The 25323-nt window shown below is 37.6% G+C and overlaps 1 protein-coding gene across 1 annotated transcript in view; it reads left to right on the forward strand.

Annotated features, from left to right (window-relative positions):
• Positions 1-25323, forward strand: part of FGF2 (fibroblast growth factor 2) — a 48150-nt gene that overhangs the window by 17290 nt on the left and 5537 nt on the right. Inside the window, 1 exon segment of the mRNA XM_063107477.1 lies at positions 16026-16129. Within this exon segment, the coding sequence (XP_062963547.1) occupies positions 16026-16129 (104 nt within the window).

A 25323-nucleotide genomic window follows, 5' to 3' on the forward strand; every position in this document is an offset into this window, starting at 1 on the left:
CATGAAGGCCAAGGAGGCAGTGCCAGGCTTGGTGTTTTGGGAACTGCAAGAAGTTTGGAATGGTTGGAGTGTAGGGTTATGGTAAGAAGTAAGGCCAGCCAGCCAAGCAGGGACTAGATTATGACAGGCCTTGTCAGCCTTATGAACAATTGGTCTTTATTCTAGAAGCAATGGGGAGTCAATGAAGGGTTTTAATCTGGGAAATTAAGATTAGGTTTGGGCTTTTGTGAGATCACTCAGGCAAGTATGTGTAATGGATTGGAGGGTGTGAGGCTGGAATAATTAGAAAATTATTGCAATAGTCCAGCTGAGAAATGTAAATCTCTCAGACCATTATCTGGCACATAGTAAGTGATGTATATGTACTAGAATGAAAGGGTCCCCATTATGTCAAGTGAAAAAAGGAAATTGTTGAATAATACTGAAAATATTACCCATTTATGAAAATGCACACACACATATAAACTATACATTTGTGTGGTAAGTACCTAGACTGAGATCTGAAAAGGATACATACCAAACTGCTAACAGTGCTTATAATTTTGGAGGGGGGAATGGGATTAGGGGAGAAGAGATGAAGGGGAATCTTCTTAATGTTTTACAAATTTTTAAAAAGAATGTATCATGTATTATTTATGTAAAATTTTCTGAGAAGAATGAACGGTGAGTGAGGGAGTGGAGGCTGATATTGGATACTGTTCTTTGGGGTACATGAATATGAAGGGAAGAAGAGAGATAGGATAGTAGCCAGAGGTTCCTGTCTTGGGAGAACACGGTTGTGGGCTGGAGTCTGGGCATCAGTCATGTGACGGACACAGCACACCAGTGGACTGTGGAGCACTGCCTGTAGGTGAGCAGTGGCCAGGCCTGTGCTTGCCTGTTAGAAGGAGCTCATTCCTCACTCATTCCTCTGTCCCTTGGCTTATTTCCTCTTAGTCTCACGCACAGGAGCAGGGCCTTGGTGTCATTATCAGCGCAGCTGCTTTACCTTCCTTTAGGAAATGATACTTAAGTAGTACTTCAAAACAAAACATTATCTCTAATTCACAGTATATTCTAAGTGAAAGCACACCAACATCTAAAACTAAATATGTTCTGCATAATATATTTACTTTTTTAAAATGAGAGATTCATAGCCATGTTCTTTGGGAAACTCCTATACCAATGGAACAATGATTTGAGAAAGACAGCAAGGGACTGGATCAGAACACAGAAGGACGGATTAAGCTTAATGGAAGTGAGAAGACTGTGGGATGGGAGAAGAGCACTGTGGGTGCATTTTGAACTGTCCTGCAGACTGACTTTGGTATGTGAACAGCAGTGCTCACTGGAAGTCAACCTGGTTTTGGAGTCTCATCTCAGAGCATGGCCCTGATATATGGAGGACACTGCCTGGGTATGTGACTGAACAGATGATGTTCACCTGATGACCAAGCAACACCATTATGAGGAGGCCTATATTAGGGTTCTCCAGAGAAACATAACCAATAGGAGATTATCTATCTACCTATCTATGATACTTATTTTAAGGAATTGGCTCACATGATTGTAGAGGCTGGCAAGTCCAAGTCGAGGGCCAACAATCTGGAAACCCAGGGAGAGCTGAAGTTGCAGTTAAAATCCAAATGCCATCTGCTGGCAGAATTCTTGCTGGAGATCATTCTTTTGTTTTATGCAGGCCTTCAACTGATATGCTCACGTTAGGGCAATCTGCTTTACTCAAAGTCCACTGTTTTAAATATAAATTTCATTCTAAAACACCCTTACAGAAACATCCAGAATAATGTTTGACCAAGCAAGTATCTGAGCATCATAGCCCAGCCAAGTTGACATATCAAATTAACCATTATGAGGCCTTTGTTGGCATAAACCCTAGACTGGCCTGAGTGTCCAAAGAGGCAAGTGAATAAATTCTGGCTTTGAGAGAACCATCTTACTGTGATGCCCCAAGAACATGGGCCGTAGAGTTCCTGGCAGAGAGGTACTAGATTGGCCTCCTGTCAGTACTGAGAAGTTTAGTTTTGCTTTGGTCCCCAGCTCACCACTGAGGCCCTAGGAGGCTCCTCCTTCCATGGCTGACACTTGCCAGAGGGACATAGAGTCTGGCTTCTTTCTTCTAGTTTCTTTTTTCCTTCCCCTGAAGTGTGTGGGTTAGTTTTGCTTCTTCAGGATTTCTGAAAACAAGAATAACGATCTTATTCTAGAAGAAAGCACATTATTAGATTAAACAAAAAAGGATTCCCGGTAAGATCACTGATACATGTAGAGATGTTTCAGACAGCTGTTGCCTGTATTCTGGATATCCATGGTCATAGCAGTAAACAGTTATTGCTGTCCCTGGTCTCTCTCAGCAGCCATCATGCTACAGAGGCTCCCCTGCTCTTCCCTCATTGCAGAGCTGAACTGGGCCTCAGATGCCTGTGTCTGAGGATCAGGGCAGCAGAGGGGAACTGAGGTTGCAGTCTGAGTAGCATGGGTGTTAGTTTTTTTAGAGTCATATTCTGATCTGTGATTGGAAATGTCTGCTTCTGTCATAGCATCATCCTGCTTTCATGGGGAGGAAAATTGCCTTTGATTTGAACAGGGATGTCAGCATAAGTAGAGGCACTTCTGCTATAGGTTGTTTGAGCCTCATGAGAGGTTCAAGATAACACAGAAGTAAGGGAAGATGGATATCAGTTGCCTGATATTTTTTAGAATGTATGACTGGTACTGCTGGGAGAGAGCTGGAGATGTGCGAGAGAGGGATTAGGTGTTAGGCCAAGAGCAGGGGAATCCTCAGCGTACTGCAAATCTCCCTCACTTGCATCCTGGACAACTGATCTCTTTCACTGTGTCTCTTAGTTTATCTTTATGTCTTCAGGGGCATGGTGTCTCCCTACCTGGAAGCCACTTCAAAGTAGGCCATGCCACAATCCCACTAAATACACAGATATTTCCATGTGCCAATTTAATAGCAAAATGCCACAAAATTTTATAGCAAAATGATACAAAATGACAAACTCTCTTTAGTGGCTTAGTTGCTGTAAAAAAATAGATAAATGTTCCACTAGATGATGAGTGTAGCCTGGCTAGCTCAGTGTGGGTAGATATATTTTTAGACATAGGAACATTGAGGACTTCATACCTGTGATAGTCAGGTTTTTCTTTGAAGTAGGAGGGAATGCTATCTCTGAGAAAGAGGTGTCGCTGTGGGCTGGGCAACCTGTGGAGACTAATGTAAGTCTATATGCTGCTCTAGAGAATGGGAGAGGAAAGTGACCAGGGATATGCCCACTTGAGGCTGGAGTCCCCACATTCCTAATAACACCAGTATGGATGAATGTGTCATTTCCATTGCGTATGTTCAGCAGTACAAATGAGGGAATGGAGAAGCCAGATGGCTATATCAATCCAGAATTATGGCTTGGCATCAGAAAGAAAAGGCAGGAGGATTGAGCAATGCTTCACAGAATTTAGAATTTAGAATTTAGAATGATAAGCCCAAGAGGCTAAGGACTTGTAAGTAAATGAAGGAATCAGGATTAGTAGAGTCAATGAGGCTGAAAAGCCAGCAGAGGGAAATGAGATTATACCATGTTGAAGTTTAAGGTGAATCGGCTCTGGAATGATGGCATGGCCAGGAGAGTGGTAGATATAGTTGCTGGATTTGATAAGGCAAGGGTCTTTGAGGTGGGTCTTGTGCATGAACTTTGAAGGTTTTCAAGATGTGACATTAGATGTGGGTAAGCCAAATTTCAGAGTTTTCAGTGGGCGACAGAGACCAGTCAGTGGATGGCACCAACAAGGAGGAAGACAGGGTGTCATACCCAGATAGTATGAACCTGGAAGGAGGAAGGACTTTAATATGATAGTGGAAAGTAGTAGTAGTTGTGCAAACCATTGCAGGAAACCAGAAAAAGCCTTCATGTACTAAGAAGGAAGAGGCCTGAACTCAGTTGAGAATGGCTGTTCAGAAGTATTGGACCCCAGTGTGCTTGGTTCCCAGTGGTGACAGTGGCCTATGGTGACCAATAAACAGCTCTTATGGTTTGAGTGTTTCAAGGGGAGAAGTCTGGGGCAGGGTGAGGAAAGCATCTTTTGATAGGGAGCCTGTTCTCTCCTAAAAACATAGGTGTTGGAACAGGTGACTTATAAAGCTACTTCTTGGCTTAAAAGTTCTTTCCATAAATTTGAAAAAAAGTGCAGTTCAGGAGCTTGAGCCCTTGTATTGTTCAGCTGGAAGAATATGCCTAGATTCTAACTCATCTTTTCTTCATGCGAAAGTCACCATTACTTTAGAGATAGAAAGTAGAATACTATAGAAATTCTTGGGAAAAACAGATACAATAAAAGGTGTGAGTTCAGCAAAATGATATACATTTGTTTCTTGTCTGGGGATAATTTACTTGGGAGGGCCAGACTTCCTTCTCTGCCTGAGATAAGAAATTTCAATTCAGAGCATCTCAAACAGAATACTCTCTGTGCCTAAAATTTTTCCTTATGCCTCCAGAAATAACACTGAAGCAATGGTGGGTGCCTTTATAGATACTTGTGTCTGATTCTTTTTTTTCTCTTAAATAGTCTCATGTATTTTGGAGGAACCAGAAAGAATAAATGAAGTCAGGCGAGCAGGCAGGGTACGGAAAGTAGAAAGTAGAAGATGGAAAGGAAGAAAGAGAAAAAAAAAATCCTAAGAAACAAACCAAGAACAAGCAAGAAAAGATTTAGGCTGAAAAAGACGTTCATATGCAAAACTCCTGAGTAATTAGTTGTATGGTGCTCTTGGCACTGTCTTTACAGAGTAATTCCAAATCTGACAAGGAGAAAGGAGCAAAAGAAAACAAAATAAGTAGTTTTTGTAGCACGGGGGAAGGAAATACATTAAAAGTGATTTTAGGCTTCTTTTTTGGGGATGAAAGTTTGATTCCTGGAGCCAGAAACTGTTTGCTTTACTAGTGTACTTGCTTTTATGACATTTACAAATTTTTATAAATTATAGCAATTAACTTAATGTCTTTTTAGTATAAAGAATAAGAAGACATAGTGTAGGAAGACTGTTTTTGGGAAGAGAAGACCTCTTCCTGGTATTTTTATCCATTTCCCTGCTCCTCCCTCAACATCCCCTTACAACTAATTGCTTGGATCAAGGCATAATTTTAGTGTTATTTCAACTAGCTCTTCCTTGATGAATGGCAAATGAGGAAATGATAGAGTGACATGTTTCAAAGAGGCAGTGTGTTTCAGTACCCAGCAATGAGGATTAGGACTGCTGATCTCTGATCCTAGGTTATGTAGTAATCTTGGCAAAGGAATTTAACAATCTGGGACCCAGCTTCCTTAACTTTAACTGAAAACTCTGGACTAGATGATTCCTCAGGGCCAAGCTTTAAGGATTTTTGAATCAAATTCTGCTGGACGTTCAAAGAATAAGTTTTGGGGCAGGGCTGATGATGTCATCAAAAATAGGTATGGCCAAGAGTATAAGCCCAGAAAAGAGGGCACTTTATGTCAGGCCTGTCATTGGAAATGGTCAGAAAGTGTTTAACAACCTTTTGATCTTAAAGTGGATAGAAATATAAGGCTGTTAGCCAAAATAACAGGAGATACTGTTGTTATCGGAGTTGAAGTGCAGAGGTAGAATGACAAGCAGGAATTGGCTTTCTCAAAAGGGTCTAGGACTGATTCTTTAACTAGAATGTGTTGAACAACTGCTCTTAAAATTAGAGAAAAATGCAAAAGCGTAATCAAGTGGCTGTTCTTTCTGGCCCTAGCCTTAGCCTCAGCCCCTTTCTTTATTATTCCTCTGGTGAGGTCATTCTCAGTTTCATCTTTCACATCTGTGCAGGCAACAGGTAGATCTGGGTTTATGTCTTGGCTGTGCCTTACTAGTTCTGTGACCTCTAGTTTTGTGTAAGTTACTTAATTTCTTTCAATACCTGTTTCCTCATCTACCAAGTAGGGATACTAGCTAATAATAGCTACTGTTTTGGTATGACACAGGCAGAATATTTAGTATAGAACCATCAAATTGTAAGTAGTTGTTATTCTTTTATTTTTTCTAAATCTCCCCTGTAGAGTCTTCTATCTCATCTGTCTTCCAGTGCTTCAGTGATCTATTGCTGTGTAAAAACATCTCAAAACGTAATGGCCTAAAATACTACTTTATTGTTTTCATGTTTCTGTGGGTTGACTGGGGTGCAGCTGCATAGTTCTTCTGCTAGTATAGTTTGGAGTTTCTCATGTGGCTGCAGTTAAATGGTGACTGGGATAGGAATAGCTGAAACTGCTTTACTTACATGTCTGGCACCCTGAGATAGAGATAACTGGAAGCCAAAGGATCTCTTTCTCCATGTAGTCTCTCCTTGAGGTTAGCTTGGGCTTCTTTACCTAGTGGCTGGATCTCAAAGAGGGTAAGCTCCAATGTGTGAGCCACTGTGCTAATGTCCCATTGGCTAAATTCAGTCAACACGGCCAAGAGTAGATTCAGTATGGGAGGGGCTACACAAGATATGAGTATCAGGAGATGTGAATCATTGTTGCCACCAAAATAAGTCTACCAAATTCAGTTTCAAAATCCCTGCTGTCTGCAAACATCTTCATGTGGATGTTACTCTGTCAGCTTGAACCTAACTAACTTCACTTACAATCAGATAAACAATTCATTGTTGTCTTTGATAACATGGAACTGGTGCTGGATCATAAACTGGAGAACCTCATTTTATAAACTTTCCCCCCGAATTATTCCATATCAGTTTTTATATTTCCAAGTTGAAGACCTAAACATGTTTTTTTCCTAATTCTCATTTTTTACCAAAATCTAGATTTCATGAAACCCTGACATTTCTTCCTTTGTTTTCCACCCTCACTGCCACTATCAGAGACCACATCCTCGTTATCTTACACATGAATATCTGCAATAACCTTTTAGTTACTAATTCTTTAAACATCACTTTCAGCATAATGCATTTCTTTTCAAGAACCTACAGCATGTTTACAGTTCTGATTGCATTAAACCTAACCTTTCTATTTGTCCAAGGCTCTCTCATTTATCTTACTCTACTTCATTTATACAACTTATTTTTGACTATGACTCTATTTTTCACTATTGTATTTCATCCACCCTCCAGAATCAGAGTGAGGAGGGAGGGTCCTTAGTAAGAGAGTCTTAGTTTATTTACATTTAAATATCTTAGAACATAGAGGGGAGTAGAGAAGGCAGTGGGGAGGCAGAGTAAAAACCGTGAAGACAAGATGTAAAAAGGAAGGGATTTTGTTGTTGCTATTTGCATTTTTGAGAACTAGGAAGGAGGAAAAAGGGGAATGAAAATGTTTCAGAGGATTAGAAATTAGATCCCCTTCAAGGGAATACCTTAAAGTTTAAAAATCTTCTTTAACATTTATTTGTACACATTTGTGTGGTACAGTGTGTTGTTTCAATACATGCATATACTGCACAATGATTCACTTAGGGTAGATAGCATAGTTTTGTATACATTAGTCCACCATTTTTCCTCTTTACCCCCAACCCTCCCACCTCTGGTAACCATTATTCTCCTCTCTCTTCTATGAGAACCACTTTTTTTTTTTTTTTTTAGATTCCACATATGAGTGATAGTATGTGGTTATTTGTCTTTTTGTGCCTGGTTTATTTCACTTAATGTGATGGTTTCCAGTTCCATCCATGTTGCTGCAAACGATAGGATATTATTTTTTTAAATAGCTAAGTAGTAGTCCATTGCGTATATATACCACAGCTTTTTTATCCATTCATCCTTTGATGAGCATTTAGGTTGATTCCATCTCTTGGCTATTGTGAATAGTGCTGTAATGAACATGGGAGTGCAGTTGTCTTTTTGATATATTGATTTCATTTCCTTTGGGTGTATACCCAGCAGTGAGATAGCTGGGTTGTAGAGTAGATCTATTTTTAGTTCTCTAAGGAACCTCCATGCTGTTTTCCATAGTGGCTTTACCAATATACACTCCTACCAGTAATGTAGGAGAGTTCCTTTTTCTCCTCATACTGGCCAGCATTTGTTATTTGTTGTCTTGTTGATAATAGCCATTCTAACTGGAGTGAGATGATACCTCATTGAGGTTTTAATTTGCATTTCCCTGAGGATTAGAGATGTTGACCATTTTTTCATGTGCCTGTTGGTCACGTGTATGTCTTCTTTTGAGAAATGTCTGTGCAGGTTCTTTGCTCATTTTTAATTGGTTGCTTTTTTTGTTGTTAAGTCATTTAAGTTCCTTACATATTCTGGATATTAGCCCCTGTCTGATGTGTGGTTGGCAAACACTTTCTCCCATTCTGTAGGTTGTCTCTTCACTTTGTTAACAGTGTCCTCTGCTATGTGAAACTTTTTTAGTTTGAGGTAGTCCCATTTGTGTATTTTCTTTTGTTCACTGCACTACTTCTGCCTCGTTGGTTTATGCATACATACCCACATGGTCTGTTTTTGTAATTATTGTTGCTAAGTGGAATGGTGCCAAAGTATGTGTACTAATGCTGAGTTTGCACATGAGTGTTTCATATATGTTTGTTGGATGAAGAGTATAAATAAAATTTAGTTAAATTTATACCTTTTATAAACTAAAATGGGTAACAACAGTCAAATAAAAAGATATGTTCTTTTTGTTAAATGGAGCAAGATGCAGAATGCATTTTCGTGAATCATCTTCATTACAAGTAGACATTCATTAAGCAATCAGTATGAGTGCTGTAGATTCTGAGACTGTAGCTGGGATGAATGAAGGCATAGCTACTTATACTGCACAATGAGAGCAACTGTTTCTTTTGTAAGTGGGCATATAAAATGTGCTGGAAACATGGGAAAAGGAAGCCATTACATCTTTTCTTTTTTGGATCTATAAGCCTTTTGGATCAGATAAGATCTTAAAAATAGGACATTGAAGGAATAGCTTACTGTTCACAGGGGGAAATAATATTTTACAGTGGTAAATATAGAAAGCATTAACCTAAGGAAGTACAACAAGCATAATCAGTTACTGACATTATGTCATAATAATTTACTGACATTATTTTGGTGGCTGTTCAGCTCCATTCCAAAGGCATAGTGTTCTTGTGAGACTGGTGGTAAGTGTTTACCCTCAGTAATTGAGATCATATAAGGAAATGGTAAATATATTTGGAGAAGAATCTCCCCCATCCCACCGACTTTTAAAAGGTTTCAAATATGCGATTTTAAAGAACCCAACTCTGGAGTAGTCTACCTGTTAACTTCCACTTCAAGGCAGCTTCATTCTTGAGGGTGGAGCCATGATGTTCTTTTACTGTGATCCTGTTTTATTCCTTTAAATTCTCAGCACAGCTGAAGAGGGGCCCTGTTTCTTACTGAAGACTTTCAGGCAGAGGAGCTGTATCCAACTTCCTACTAAGTCCGCCCAGCATATGTCATGCAGGGGATGCGGGGAAGAATTTTCCTTGCGAGGGCCTCCTCAGAAGTTTTGGAGATGGGCCTTGAGTTCTTGGCTGGAAGTGTGGTTTTCCAAAGTGGAGGCTGCAGTAATGCTCGTCATTGATTGAGAGACGTGCTGCATGAGCTATTTTCATGAGAGTCAAATAAAACTCTCTTGTCTTAAGCCTGCTTTGAAAGGTGTTTTCCTAATGATTTTACCAGTCAAATAGAATGACTGTGTGGGAGAGAGTAGTTAAATAACTGGAACACTCTGGGCAGCTTCCCTTCCCCACCCGGTGCCCCTACTTGCCTTTCCCCCCAAAGCTCCTCCTTCCCTGGGCACACACATGCTGCTCTGTTTTCTGCTCTGGAGCTGCTTGAGTTGTGTGATTTTTGTAAATGAATGTGAACTCTTCAATCCAGAAAGAAGTGCCAAGAATACAAACAGCCCAGCTAACTGGCATTCACCCCTAGGGGAGGTACGTGGCAACCAACTTGGTTGCATTATCTCCATAGGGCACTTACTTAACTTTGAGAGGACCTCAGGCTCTCTCAAATCATCCAAGAAGTATTTCAGAAAGGAAGAAAAACTCGCCAAGAAAAGGCTGTAATCAGGAGGTGCGCCATCTCTTGGGTATGTGGGATTGGTTGCGAAAGTTCTTGAGGCAGTTTATATTTTTGGTTACTTTTTTTCTTTTTGAGCTGCTTAAGATTTCAGCCAGGTTAATGGCCTTTGACACAGGGATTGCAAATTGGTGACCCACAAGCTAAATTCCAATCACAGACTCTGTGTGTGTGTGTGTGTGTGTGTGTGTGTGTGTGTGTGTGTGTGTGTGTGTAACCTTTCCTGGCACTGAGTAGTGGCTGCCCCATTAATTTGCTGTATGTATTGTACGTTTGTCACCGTCCCCACTATTCCTTGTTACTCTTAGTCTTACCACAAAGCTGCTTCACTTTTAGATGTTATCTGCATGGTCCGTGTAGGCCTTTGAATTTGCTACCCCACTTTTAAGTTACCTAATTAATAAGACTATTTTTTAGAGCACTTTTAAGTTCACAGCAAAATTAAGAGGAAGGTACAAAGATTCCCCATGTACCCCTTGTCTGCACAAATGCATATCTCTCCGAATTTACCAAGACCCCCCACCAGAGTGGTACATTTGTTACAGTTGATGAGCCTACATTGACACACTGTTATCACCTAAAGTCCGTAGTTTACATTAGGGTTCACTCTTGGTGTTGTACATTCTGTGGGTTTGGACAAATATATAATGACCTATATATACCATTATAGTATCATACAGAGTATTTTCACTGTCCTAAACATCTGTGTTCCACATATTCTCACCCCAGCCCCCAATCCCTGGCAACCAGTGGATCTTTTTTGCTATCTCTATAGTTTTGCCTTTTCCATAATGTCATATTGTTGGAATCATACGGTATGTAGCCTTTTTAGATTGGCTACTATCACTTAGTTATATGTATTTAAAATGAGTCCACTTTTCATAGCTTGATAGCTCATTTCTTTTTAATGCTGAATAATATTTAATTGTCTGGATGTACCACAGTTTATTTATCCATCCACCCACTGAAGGACAGCTTGGTTGCTTCCAAGTTTTGGCAATTATGAATAAAGCTGCTGTAAACATTCATGTGCAGATTTTTGTGTAGACATAAGTTTTCAACTCTTTTGTGATGCTATCCCACTTTTAGTTTTAAAATTTAGAAGTTCATATGGAGTTGTAAGAAATAACGCAGATTCTGTATACTCTTTACTCAGTTTTCCCCCATTGTAACATCTTGCAAAACAATATCGCAGCTGGGATATTGATATTGACACATTCAAGGTACAGAACATTTTCATTATCACTATTCCTCAGGTTGCCCTTTTATAGCTATACTCACTCCCCCAGCCCCACCTCTAGCAAGCACAAATCTATTCTCCATTTCTATAATTTTGTGAAACATTTTAGAAACATTTCTCTGACAGTTGGCATCTGGGAAGAAAAGACCATTTAACACATGTAGGGTTGATGTCTTGTAGGTGACAGCCAGGTATTTTTAGATGCATGTGCTCAGTGTTGCCTGTTTTGCTGTGCCGGGAGACAGTGTGGGGTCCTGAAATCCAGATTACTGAGGTGTCAGTACTGCAACTATTCTTGCCAGAAAATGCCCCTGCCAAAGGTTGATGGAATTTTCCCTCCTGAATTACACTACCTCTACAAAGCAGGCCAAAAAGTGTCCTCAGTGGCATAGTATTTTCCTGACACTAGGCTAGTCAGATACTGTCTGTAGCCCTAGTAGCTGTGGAACAGGTGAAGGAAGTTGTATTCTCCACCTGTCAATTTGTTGTGACTATCTGCTGATGAGTATTAGGATTGTGAACTCTCCTTTTCATTCCATCTCTGATTCTTATCTTTGAGGTTGTGCAGTTCTGCTTTGACCCTCCCTGTATTGCACCTGGAGCTTCTAGAATGCCACAAGATGCTGAACAGTTCTTACGTTTTCCTTCTTCCTTTCTGTCAATCTGACTTTATCTGATTCCACTATAAGAGTAAAAGCCATTGCTATTTTAAAACAAGCAGATGTGCTATTAGAAGACTCAGGAATCATCTGATGTCTACATTGTGTTAAACTTGATCTTATCTATAGCTCAGCTAGCACAAACATGTCTATTTTAGGACATGATGTAATAAATCCAGTAGAGGAGATATTGGAAGAAATTGATTTTTGTAGGTATTTATAGATCAAAATAGTTTGTAACAGCCCTGTCTTTGGCATAAATCAGCTATTTCACAATTTTTTTATTGCATAAATTAAATGTTATGACTTAAGTAAAATAATTACGGCAAGAGATCGGGTATTTCAGACATATGAGGGTACTTCACACAGTTCATGGAAAAAATAGAATTAAAAAGTAACACGAATTTTTCCATGAACTTTTTGAAAACCTCTCGTATTATATTGCACTTTTAAAAAATTAAACGGTTCTAAATATTTTATCATCCTCAGTCTTAAATTTCATAATAAAAATAATTTCTACTTTATGGATATAAGAATTGATACACAGAAAAATTGAATGGACTTATAAAGCCATGTCCTGATGGGGTGGTAACAAAGGAACCCATGGATTTCTAAGCTCCCTGCCCCCACTTCGTATTTTTCTTTCTTTCGTGTTATGCCCAATTTTAACCTTGTTTGCAAACTGAGGAGTTGCTAACAATTTTAATGAACTATGTGGGTGTCTAATGTTCTTATCTACAAATTTTAATTAGCCAGTTGAGTTGTGAAGAGAATAGAATGTATGGGCTTTGGGTTCTGGGATCATATGCAAAATAAATGAGTAAAATGAACTAGTAAAACAAACGTTTAGTGAGAGGGGCTGTATGAAGCTTGTTAGTCATATTTGTGTTTTGTTCACAAACAAATTTATAACCAACAAGTTGGATTGATAATGCTATTCATATCTTCCATATTCTTATTGATTTGTTTATTTCTTCTCTTTTGTCAGTTATTGCTTCAGGTATTTTAGAATTCTGTTATTAGGTACTACACATTTAAGATTATTATGGCTTCCTGAGGAATCTGGCCCTCTTATCATCATGAAATGACCCTGTTTATCTCTGGTTATACTACTTGCTTTGAAGTCTACATTGTCAGATATTAATATAGCCATACCAGATTTCTGTGCATTGTTTTTTTCCTCCACATTTTTACTTACAACCTGCCTATATCTTTGTATTTAAAGTGCTTTTCTTATAAACGATATAGTTGGGTTTTGTTTATCTTTTTGACAATTTCCTTTCAGTGGAGTGTTGAGCATTTACATTCAGTGTAATTATTGTTATGGTTTATTGTTTATGGTTGCCATCTTGATATTTTTGTTCTGTAATGATACTATCTGTCCTTTGTCCTTTTGTTTTTCCTTTCCTGTCTTCTTTGGTTAATAGAGTACTTTTTAAGTATTGCATTTTGCTTTATAGCCTAGCTGCCAAGTTTGGGTTGGTAGGGAGTTAACCTTGCTCTGAACTCTACCCCTGGCTTTGTGTGTCTTGGAAGATCTCTATCCTGCTGCTCCCTGACTTTGCATCTGGTGAAGGCTCAGTGCTTCTCAGAGGGATCTCTTTTAGTTCTTTGAACTGTTCCCAGTCTTCAGTGGACTGCTGCTTTGTACTCAGCAAGGGCCCAAGGAACTTTGGGAGGATCTCTCAGCCCATCTGTTCTGTCCTCAGCACTTGGTGTGTGGTAATTGTGTACAAGGTGAAAGCTCTGTGGGAGAGAATTGGCAGGTGGTATGGAGTTGCTCTTTGCTTAGGGATCCTCAGAATTCTAATTTCTCACATCAGCAGCTAATTAAAAGTTTGTTCAAAGTTCAGCTGGTTCCCTTTTTAGAAAGTTTATTTCTTCTCCTTTCAGAGGTGAAAGCAGCTGTGCATCTCTTTTTTGGGAAGGGATTGTCTGCATATGGAATTTAGTTCATTTAGGTTTCTTTGCATCTCAGTTGTGATGGGTTTTTTAAAAAAATCTATGATTTTGTGACTTATCCAACTTCTTGTAGTAGGCTCTGATTATTTTTAAAGCTTATATTTTAAAAATTATATGCCAATAGAAACTTTTCAAGCATGTACAATTAATGTTTTTTGCTTAGTGGTATAATGAATGGTAACTTCCTAATATGGAATACCTGAGGAATCTAGTAAAAAGGTTAACAAGTTAATGAGTGAAGACATTTACTTTGTATATCCAGTCACTGGTACTGCTCAGGTCACACATTAATACCCATAATCAGTCTTATGACCAGTAATACACATTTACATGATGATGGGCTAGAGCCGGGCTACAGTTTATTGACAAGGAGCAGAAAGAAAGTACAGTGATTGATTATGCAGCCTTGCCTCATGAGTATTTATACAATCTTATGAGTGAAAAAGAGATGCAAATGCATTCATAGTTAATGTGGCATATCTAATTTACTTTAGAGCTATATACAATGATTTGCTTATAATCATTAAGATAATTTTGGTTATGTTGATAAAAATAAAGCTTAATTTCTACATTTCCCAGTAATGTTGTGAAAAAGATTTTATGCCCTTCTTTTTTAGGTTTCATGTCTTGATTACATTCCTTTTAGTCTGTATTTTCTAAGATTCCATAGAAGATTTTGCCTGGGTAACTGAAGGCTTAACTGATGCTGTGCTCTGAAATCCAGGGATGACTGGCACACAGAGGAGATTCAGATATTAAATGACCAACAAAAGTCTAGGATCTTTTGTTTTTTGTTTTTTAAATGTAAATTCTCAAACATTAACGTAGTAAGAACAGAATACCCATGCTGTCAATAACTATTGACACAGGTGAATCTTGTTTTATTTATCCTGCCCATCTTATAAAACATTTATTTATTTATTTATTATTTTAAAGCCAATCCCTAATGTTTTCCAAATAATACTTTGCTGATTTCTAAAATTTTGAATTTTCATTGCTTTTATCTTTTGCTCTCAAGAATATCCTAGATATATTCATAGAGTATAGGATGACCTATGATAAAATTTGTTCTGGGACTGAATAATTTGATAAACACTGTATACATGATCACCTTATGGTGATTTAGAATGTAGGTTATGATAAGCGAAGTTCTGAGAAGTTTGGCAATAAAGAGTTAACTCGGCTTACCCAAGAATTTCCTAAATTTATTTGACCCAAGAAGCTGTTTTTCTATGTAACATCTTTTAGCCAAAATACATTTTGGGTGATGTTGTTCTAGGCAGGTGAATGCTGCCTGTGAAGAGCAAAAAAGAAATATTTAACTTCATTTTTATTTCAATTAATTAGATAATTATTTATCCATATTGCATTATCATCATAAGCAAATACCTATTTTTTGTTTTCCTACAATCTGCTTAATATTGATAATGTAGTGTAACTGATAGGTCATCCCCCTCAGGATCTTCTGTTCTGAAAATCTTTTACCATACTGTGTAAACAAAGTAACGAAGCATTTTTTTCCCAGTAGATAGATATTTGAAAAAAAAAAAAAGCTATACATCAAAACCTCTCCATAAGGAAAGATAAATACATTGGTATTGTATTGAAGAGGAAGCTAGAAATAAGATGTGCAGAAGTCAAGGGAATACAGCTCCAAATACAATAGTGAACAATTAGATTGTATTTTATTTGTGAAGAATTGGTTAAAAATGACTTTAAAGAGTTTAAACTTAGGCATTAGTATGGTAACTTTCACAAATGGTTTACATTAAAATACTCTCAAAATTTATGTATTCTTATAATATATTCACTGAAAAAATGTAAATAACAGAGCCAAGTGGAAGCTAATTGCCCAACAAAGGAAACAGTTCTCCACCCTGTCCCCCATCTCTGTTCACTGTGACATGAGTGACAAGGAAGTCATGAGGCACTGATGCTCTAGGGGATCTGCATCTCATCCTCTCTAATGTAGCTTAGTTGACATCTGCCTCCTGCTCCCTGTCCCCTGTAACCTTGACAATACTCCGGAGGGGATTCATTGTTGCTTGGGCATCTTTTGTCTTTATATTGCATTGATGTTGTGGAGATGGCTCTTTTCTCTATGGTGCTACAAAGGTAATTTTTCCCTATTACTTATAGTCAAACTACAACTTCAAGCAGAAGAGAGAGGGGTTGTGTCTATCAAAGGAGTGTGTGCGAACCGTTACCTTGCTATGAAGGAGGATGGAAGATTGCTGGCTTCTGTAAGTAATGCTTTCTGTTTTTGCAGTTTTTTCCTGTTAGCTTTTATTGCTTTTTATTTACTAGCACTGATATTTAATAAATCTTTATTAAGGGCTTTACATGTATACCATCATTTAATCTCCATATTCACCGTATAAAATATTCTCTTTATTTCACAGGTCCAAAAACTGAAGTTCTGAGGGAGTAAGTAAAGTAACCAAGAAAACGCAGCTCATATGAAGTAGAAACTAGATTGGACTTGGACAGTCTTTATTCAAAGCATGAGCTCTAAATCACTTCACTGTACTCTGCAAAGCTGTTAAACTATATTTAAAAAAAATTTCCATATACTGTGCAGTTGTTCAAAGATCAGTGGAGATGGATGTGTAAAATTTTGATTATCAGTTTTTTAGTTTCTTCTTTAGAATTTGACATACAAAACACTTGCAGTATAGAATACTAGTTGAGAATATGGTTTTTTACCCTGGGTACAAATGTTGACTCTACCACTTTTAAGTTGTGTGTTCTTGGGCAAATTATTCTGAGTTAGTTCCCTCGACTGTAAAACAGAAACAATAATGATCCTATCTAGTTGGGCTTTTTGTTTTTTGTTTTTTTTTGTGAGGATTTAATTGGACACTATATATCAAGTGCCAAAATCAATGTCTGACACATAATAGATTCTCAAAATTGTTACTTCCTCCTCGTGTTACTTCTCATTTATATATGTCACAATGGGGGCTTTGCTTTTTTACGTTTTATCACAGCTAGTCAGGCATCCTAGATCCTGGCTAGTATTCTTTCCACTAGTGCAGGCTCCCTGTCAACTTCGCCATTATTATCAGAACCAGGATTGCACATCTGTTGAGCATACCCCATGTGTAGGGAATGGTGTAAGAAAATAAAGAAGTCTAAAAGACACAGATCACCTTCCTGTTTCCTTGGGGGAGTAGACAGGACATGTATGTAAAAGTGTGCGTGTATACCACAGCTATTATACCAATACCAGTGGCCAGTTGTAAACTATAACTTTCCTCACAGAAGGGATCTAATAATACTAAACAATTGTGGTGTTTTGAACTGTACAGATATTTTTTGAATTTTTTTCCTGTACGAAGTCCTTTGGGTTTTCAAAGGGTGCCATAACAGATTTAGAGAGAAAAGGATATTTTCAGTCATCCCAATTTCATATTGATTATCTGACAAAGAAACAGTTATGTTGATGTTATCAATTAATGTTGATTTTTGCAGTATAAATAGCAAGTCTGGATGCAGTGCGGCTCTCAATTTTGGGGGGAGGAGGATAGTTGAATAAATTGTAGAATCCTCTCTAAGAACAGCCAGTACTTTACTGAGAGTGTACAGTGTGCCACATGCTATGGTAGGCATTGGACTTATAAAACTGAATATCAAATGACCTCTGTCTTTAATAAGTCACAACCCAGGGGAGGGCGAAGTGTAAATAAGTACTTGTAATACTGTGTAAGGGTTTTCATGAGTTACCTCTTTATTTTGCATACATGCATAGTAATATAGGAAAGGATTAGAAGTATTATGACATAGGAAGTAATAAAGGAAAAGAAGTGATTAAACTTGCCTAGAATTGGGGGAGATGACTTATAAGTAGAATTTTAAATGATGTAGAGGAAATAGTTCAGTAGGCAGTCAGGGAGCAGAAGGAATAGAGATGAAGGTATGGATAATTCTAGGACATAGAACATGCAAAGGCATGGATGCAGAAAGCTACTTGGTGTGTCTCTAGAATTACAGGAATTCACTAATGCTGGAGTGTAAAGTGCAAAGAAAATACAAGGTAGGAGGGAAAAGAGATAAGGTTGGAGAGGTAAATAGACTGCCTGGTGAAGGGGCTTATACACCATGCTGACTATAAGCAGTGGAGAGCCATGAAGAGTTTTAAGAAGAGACCTGTTCAGTTGAATTTGAGAAAGGTCACTCTGGCAACAGTGCAGAGAATGGATTTGAGGGGGCCAAGACTGGTGGAGAGACCAGTCAGAAAGCCTCTGTAGTAGTCCAAGCAAGTGATGAAGAGAATCTGGCAATAACAGTAGGACATAGAAGACTGAGTAAAGTGCTAGCACGTGTGATTGATTACATTTAGGTTTGAAGTTAAGGGAAAAGTTAGATGGCTTCCAGGTTTCAGGTTTGTATGAGAAGGTAGATCAGAAAGGGGAAGGAGAAAAAGAGCACATTTTGGGAAAAGGTAATAAGTTCACATTTAGACCTATTTAGTTTCAGTTGCCTAAGGGAAATTCAGGTGAAGATGTTCCCCAAGTAGTTGGAATTATAAACCAGGAGCTTCGTGGCAAGCTCTGTGTCGATATATAGATGTGAGTATCATCAGCATATTAGGTGGTAGTTAAATCAGGGGAATGGATAAGTTTTTCTAGGTAAAAAATATAGTTCTAAAAGATGGACTACTTGGGACTTTCACTTCTTCCACTCTATTCTTATCTTTTTTTTCTACCAATCTGTTGTCAAGAGGTGATGTAATACTTGGGAATCTACCAAAGTAGTATTTTAAATATTTCCCAGGATGGTGAATCAATATGTAATTTTAGATGATCTTGATATTGTAGTGTAGAGAGAAGAGAGGTCCCAACCACTACCCTTCTCACCTTAGGATGTGACAGATTGCTGTAGCTTCTGCAGTAGTAGTGTAGGTTTGGCTACTGACAGTGAGAGTGGTAGAGAAAAGAAAGGAGATGCATACAACATTTGCTTCTAACAGTGGATAACACTAGTCAATGGCCTTTTCTACGTCTGTGTTAATCTGGCTCAGTGAGTGCTTGAGATTAGTTGTTATCCTGTGGTCTTATACTTATGATTAGAAGATTCAGTAACCTAATAATCATGATGGCCCTGTAAGATAGTCACTGGAGAGGCTGTTCATCTCAAGAACATAGGCTGGAATACTAGTATGGTATATCTATAGTGATAAAAAGCCCTATAGTTGTCAAAAGTGATGAAGACAGAAGCTACTCTACCTAAAGTGCATCTCTTAAACTACTAGGATACATAAAAGAGGAAACAAATTAAAGAACGAGAAAAATGTTTACAGAATTTTCTACGAGTTAGAATTCAGAGAATTCTGACTTTTTCTCTTGGCAGATAGGCATTAAGCTTCCTAAACTGTTGATTTTGTACCATGAAGCACAAAGTGCTATAAAATAAATAGTTTTCTAGTTTTTTTCCTTAGCTAAGCAGGAACTTTCACAAGATTAAGGTCTAGTATTTTATTTAGTCTTAAATGTGTTTTTATCTCCTTTGATGTGTTAACTCTTCCTTATGCAATAGATTTCCACCAAATTGATGCAGTAAGAATTAATTCAGCAATGTTTAGAAATTTATGACAAAATCTCTGTAGGGATAAAGCCACAGCTGTTACAAATAAACAAAAAGTCAGGATTTATCAGTTTCCTTTGAGGAATGGCACCACAAGATGTTACACTTCCCTCTGTGTAATGGAAACGAAAAAAAGGAAAGAATTACTCAAAGCACCATGAATGACACCTAGAGGGACTGCAGCCCATCAGGGGCTGCAGCCTCGATTCAAAATTAGCTTTTCTTTTTATTGTCAAGACAAGGAAGTTTCACAAGAAAAATCAGTTGATTCAATCATCAAATAAGGACATAAAAATAAAGGCGGTGTTACAGAAGTTAATTATGGCTAAGTATAGCTTAAAAAAACGGAAACTAGTAACAACAATAAAAGTAACAATGTGACATTCCAGAATGCAATTTGTGAAAAGCTAAATGGATCCACCAACAAACAGCTTGCCCTCAGCAAACATTTTCTTTTCCACATATTTTCCTACAGCAATTTCCTTAGCATATTTAAACAACAATCAAGCAGCTTTCTCAACATATCTTAACAACAATCAGCAGGTTAAATAGTCAATAGTCCTTCCAGCCAGAATCGGACCAGCGACCTAAAATAAAATAGTCAGAGTACACAGTCCCATCCCTGAACAGTGATTAGAATTGATTAGATGGGCTTTTGCCAAGCTATCTGTGGACTTTGGTCCTCTGCTCAAGGGCTTTAGCCCCATGCATGCATTTACCTAAGAATCCTATTCTAAGATCAAAGGAGAATCAAGATTTCTAACCTCTCAACAACAAGACCCAGTTGTTGTATCTTCTTATGTTCCAGTTCCCATCATAGGACCTATTCCTGCCACGCTCTCAAGTTAATCTCTAGTCTTACCATCCAATTTGTGGTTTGCTGCCATGCGTTTTTAGTAGCAATCCTATCTTTTTCAAATTCTTCTGGGTGGGCTGTGTCAAGCTTCGGATAAAATAGTAAGTGCCCCCACCTCAGAACCAAAGAGGTGGTGTTGGTGATTCAGTAAATGACATATTTCTCTCTGAGTCAGATCCATAGACATCGAACTGTCAACATTAGCAACTTAGGGCATAAGTCCAGTGTTCTGATCAGTAGCCATTATTTGGGGATGCATATGTGCCTCCTAACCTGGAGAAACTGGGATTTATGAACTTGCACTTGCCAAATTCATAATCCTTCCTACTACTCTTTTACCTGGCTCCATTTCAGACTGCTGAGTTATGCGACATTCCTGGATTCTTCTGCACATTACCCTGCGTGTGATTCCTGCAGTGATTTTTAAACATTCTAGTTTCCTCTCAGAAAGAAGAGTGTAGGGATTGTAGAAAAATATAAACTTTAGTATACACAGTTTTGTGACAAATGCTTGCTAATGACATTCTAAGTAAAGCAGCTTCTAAGGGGGTATTAAGCAGCTTTTAAGGGGCTATTGAGATGTAAAGCAGCTTCTAAGGGGCTATTAAGCAGCTTCTAAAGAGGCCGTACAAAGGGGCAGGTGGGCCCAAGTACACTAAACATTCCAAGAAGGGAATGGCCCCCACCTGGTTCCAGGAACTGACTAGTACCTTATCTAAGAGCCTCCTGGCCAGACCCCAGGGAAGATATACAATTAAGAGAAGCGCCGTTCCTTATCGGGGGTACCAGCCTGCTAAAGCCCACCTGTAAATCTAAAGGTGCGACAGATCTAGATCTATTGGGGTGCCAGCCTGCTAAAGTCTGCCCATAAATCCAAGGGCGCCACAGATAACCAACAACTCATCCTGTCATAAAGATCTGTTCAGGAAAAACTGTATAAAAGGTGCTTGTATTGTAAACTGGGGGCCGCTTTTGTCCTGGAGACGAAGCGACCCCAGCATGCTGGAATAATAAAACCTCATGTTTATTGCAATGGTCTCTATCTCGTGGTCTTTGTGAGGTGAGCCATCCCAACGTGTGGGATTTGTGCATGGTGCAAGGGTCTTACAGAGTACTCTGGATACCAAGTACTCTAGATACTCTGGTTTCTAAGAGTTAGTTATGGTAGGTTGATTATTACCAGTTAGAGTATGAAAAAAGACTAATTTGTGTCCCATTTTTCTGGCAGTGCCATCACATATTAATGGTAAGAATGCATTCAGGTTATAGATTTCTTGATGTTTGAAAATACTTCTTAAGGGTCTTTTTTCTCCTTTCAAAGCTGGGAAATACGAGCATTCAGAGAATAACTATATTTAACTGTCCAAGCCTATATTTGGAGGCTGAAGTTGAGTAGTTTTTTAATACACAACAGACTTCTTACTCCATTCCATAGCAGAATAAATCTTGTTGCTATGAGCAACAGGAGTCCAGAACAAACATTAGAGATTTATGATTTCTTAAGTGTTCACAAAATTGTAGATTTTTTTTTTAAATTGCATAATGTGAGGTTAATTGTAGTTTTAAGTTTAAATGACCAAACAACCTCAATGTTAGCACTGGTATGAAAAATCTTTGACTGGTCTTTATCTACTAGAACGTTGCACATTGTTTTTTACATAGTGCTATATAGATCATGATTCCCTGAACAAAATATCTCAGTAAGTATTAGAATGTAACTTATGTTAATCCACAATAGTAAAATGTGAAAAAATTATTTATATTCTCTGAGGATATACATTTAATTATTGTAAAAGTAAAATATGTCTTATCTATAGAATATCTTCCATAGTTGAGGGGTCTTAACAATGAAATGAAATCTACAATATGAAGATACTTCAAAAAGTTCGTGGAAAAATATAATTAAAAGATAATATAAATCTTTCCATGAACTTTTTGAGAGATCTTCATATAATAAAGTAGGGAAAATAGATTTTTGAGGGCTCAATTATCCAGATTGGCAATCTATACTGATCAAATTATATTGTAATTGCAGAGAAATGTATATCTTTTTTTAAGAGAGAAAATAAATGCAAAGGTTACTGCCTAATAATTATTGCTGCTTTTACAAATCAAGCTTAAAAATTTTATACAATCTATATACAAGATTAAGATCACATTTACTTTTAACTTTCACTATTTATGTATTTTATTTTGTTCTGAAATAGTGAACATTGGTACTTACATCATGTCTGATTTTGATTCTTAGAAGTGGTGTAAGCAAAAGCATTTTCGGATTCCTATTGAGCAAATTCCTTCATAAGCCAAAGCTGCAAAATCAAAGTACTATAAAAGAATAAACCCAGAAAACAGAGCATGGGGAAATGACCATAAGGTTCAAATATAGAATTTAGCCGTGGACCAGAATTGGGAAGCCAGTGCATAAGGAGAGGAGAGTGAGGGTGGGGAAGGGGCTGAGGAGGGGAGCGATGTGGGCAGTGGGAGGAGAACTTATTCTAGTTCTACTTCAATTGCTAGTTTGGATTTTTCCTGGCCCTAGTTCTCTAGTTCTTAAATAAGATTTTGCAGTGTCATTTAATTGTATTTTTATTTTAAGCTATCTAAAATACTTTCATTTGTTCATTAATTTAGCAAATACTTATTGATCACTTACTATGGACCAAGCACTGATACAGCAGTAGACACAGTAGATGAAAATTTTCACCCACATGGCATTTGCAGTCTGGTGAAATAAGGTGATATGTATATATAAATAAGTAATCTGTATTTGTGTATGGTAGAGCACAAAAATGAATGAGTTGCTTTTATTTTCATATTATAGCTAGAGTTAGAGTTACTATATCCAGTTGCTTGAGAAATTCTTTTTTGTGATAATACTTATAAGCCCTGGGGTCAGTTTTGCTTTTTTTTTTTTTTAAAGAAAGAAAGTTTTAGTTTAAGAATAGTTTTAGGTTTACAGAAAAGTTGTAAAGATAGTACAGAGTGATTCTGTCTACTTCATACCCAGTTTCTCTTATTATTAACGTACTACATTAGTATGATATACTTGTCACAACTAATGAACTGATACATTATTAGCTATAGTCCATACTTCGTATTTGCTTAGGTTTTACCTAATGTCATTCTCTGTTCCAGAATCCCATTCAGGATACCATATTTAGCCATCATGTCTCCTTAGTTCTCCTCTTGACTGATGATGTCTTACGCTTTCCTTATTTTTGATTATTTTGACCTTTTGAGGAGTTCTGGTTAGGTATTTTATAGAATATCGTTCAATTTGGGTTTGCCTGATGTTTTTCTCATGGTTAGGGGTTAGGAGTAAAGTACCATTTTTATGACATCAGTTAAGGGTACATGCTATCCTCATGATTTATCACTAATGATATTAACCTTGCTCATCTGGCTGAGGGAGTATTTGTCTCCACTGTAAAGTTACTCTTTCTCTCTCCCCCATCCTTCCATTCTATACTTTTTGGAAGGAAGTCACTATGCACAGTCCACACGTAGGGGATGGGGGATTATGGTTATGCTCCACCTTCTTGAGGGGGTTGTATCTACATAAATTATTTGGAATTCTTCTGCATGTGAAATTTGTTTATTCTCCATTTATTTATTTATTCGTTTATATTAGTATATATTCACGGATATTTATTGTATACTTTGGGTTATAACTCAATACTATGTTTTTGTTTCTGAAATAGTTCCAGCTTTGGCCACTGGGAGCTCTTTCTGATGGTTCCTGTACTTTTTGACGTACCCCTTTCAATGTGCTTATTTTGATCACATCATTACTTTTTGGTCTACAAGATGCTCCAAGCTCATCTTTTATATTCCGTTCTCTAGCTAGAATAAGCCATTTCTCCAAGGAACCTTGGTTCCTTTTATTAGAGAATGATATTAGAAACCATGATCTGGATGCTGGGTGTGCTTCTTGCTACTAAAGTGTCTTTGCTTCTAAGCCCTTTCAGCCGACAAAGCAAGAAATATATGCATATACTAATTTTGGTATATATATATATATATATATATATACAGTTATACACATATATACATACACACATATCTGTAAATATTTATATACGTAACCATCCATACTTATATTAAACTTAACATGAGTTAGTTCATACCAGTGTCTCTAACTCTAATCCATCAGTACCACATGAATATTTTAGCCTTCCCTGTTGCTTGTCTGTAAACTTCCACTCCCAACAGTGAGAAACCTGGCTCCCACCATCTCCTAGGATTAGTTTTTCAGTATGTATAAATATCTCACATCATTTTATTTTGTTTTTGAAATATCAAAGTAAATTAAATCTCTCAATAAAAAACAAATCAAACTATTTGAAGTGTTGATTGTGCATTTTCATACTACATTAGATTCTTCCCTATTCAGATACCCTCTACCAAGGGTCAAACTTCTACTACCATCTATAAGATCATTAGCATAATCATCAATATTAAAAAATGGTTATTGGACCCTTCTTCACAGGGCCCTGAGCTAAGCTGGTTTATGCGGACAGCCTCTGGGTAAACCTTGAATCACTAACACATGACAGATTTGTATCAGTCTCATATGTTTACATCCACATTCCTTATTTAGATTCCATACCTTTTAGAAATGAGAATAATGGTTTATTGGAATTGTTGTACATAACACACTTCCTGACATTCCAAATAAATTAGTACTTTTCAACTTCCAATTCTGTGGTTACTAGCATTAGCAAGAGGGAGAGGAGGATAAACGATGTATCTATTGCATAGGTGCTCAGTAAATACTCATTATCTCCATTTGGATGTCTAATATTGACCTCAAACTCAACATGTGCGAAACTGAATTCCTAAAATAAATCTTTCCCTATAAAATATGTTTCCACTCATAGCCTTCCCCATCTCAGTTGATGGCAAGTCCATCATTCCAAAACATAAACTTCAGTGCCATCCTTGATTCCTCTATTTCTCTCAAACTGCACCTCCAGTTTGTCAGAAACCCCTGTT

The sequence above is a fragment of the Cynocephalus volans genome, chromosome 9, assembly GCF_027409185.1.
Source record: "Cynocephalus volans isolate mCynVol1 chromosome 9, mCynVol1.pri, whole genome shotgun sequence".
Taxonomy (NCBI): domain Eukaryota; kingdom Metazoa; phylum Chordata; class Mammalia; order Dermoptera; family Cynocephalidae; genus Cynocephalus; species Cynocephalus volans.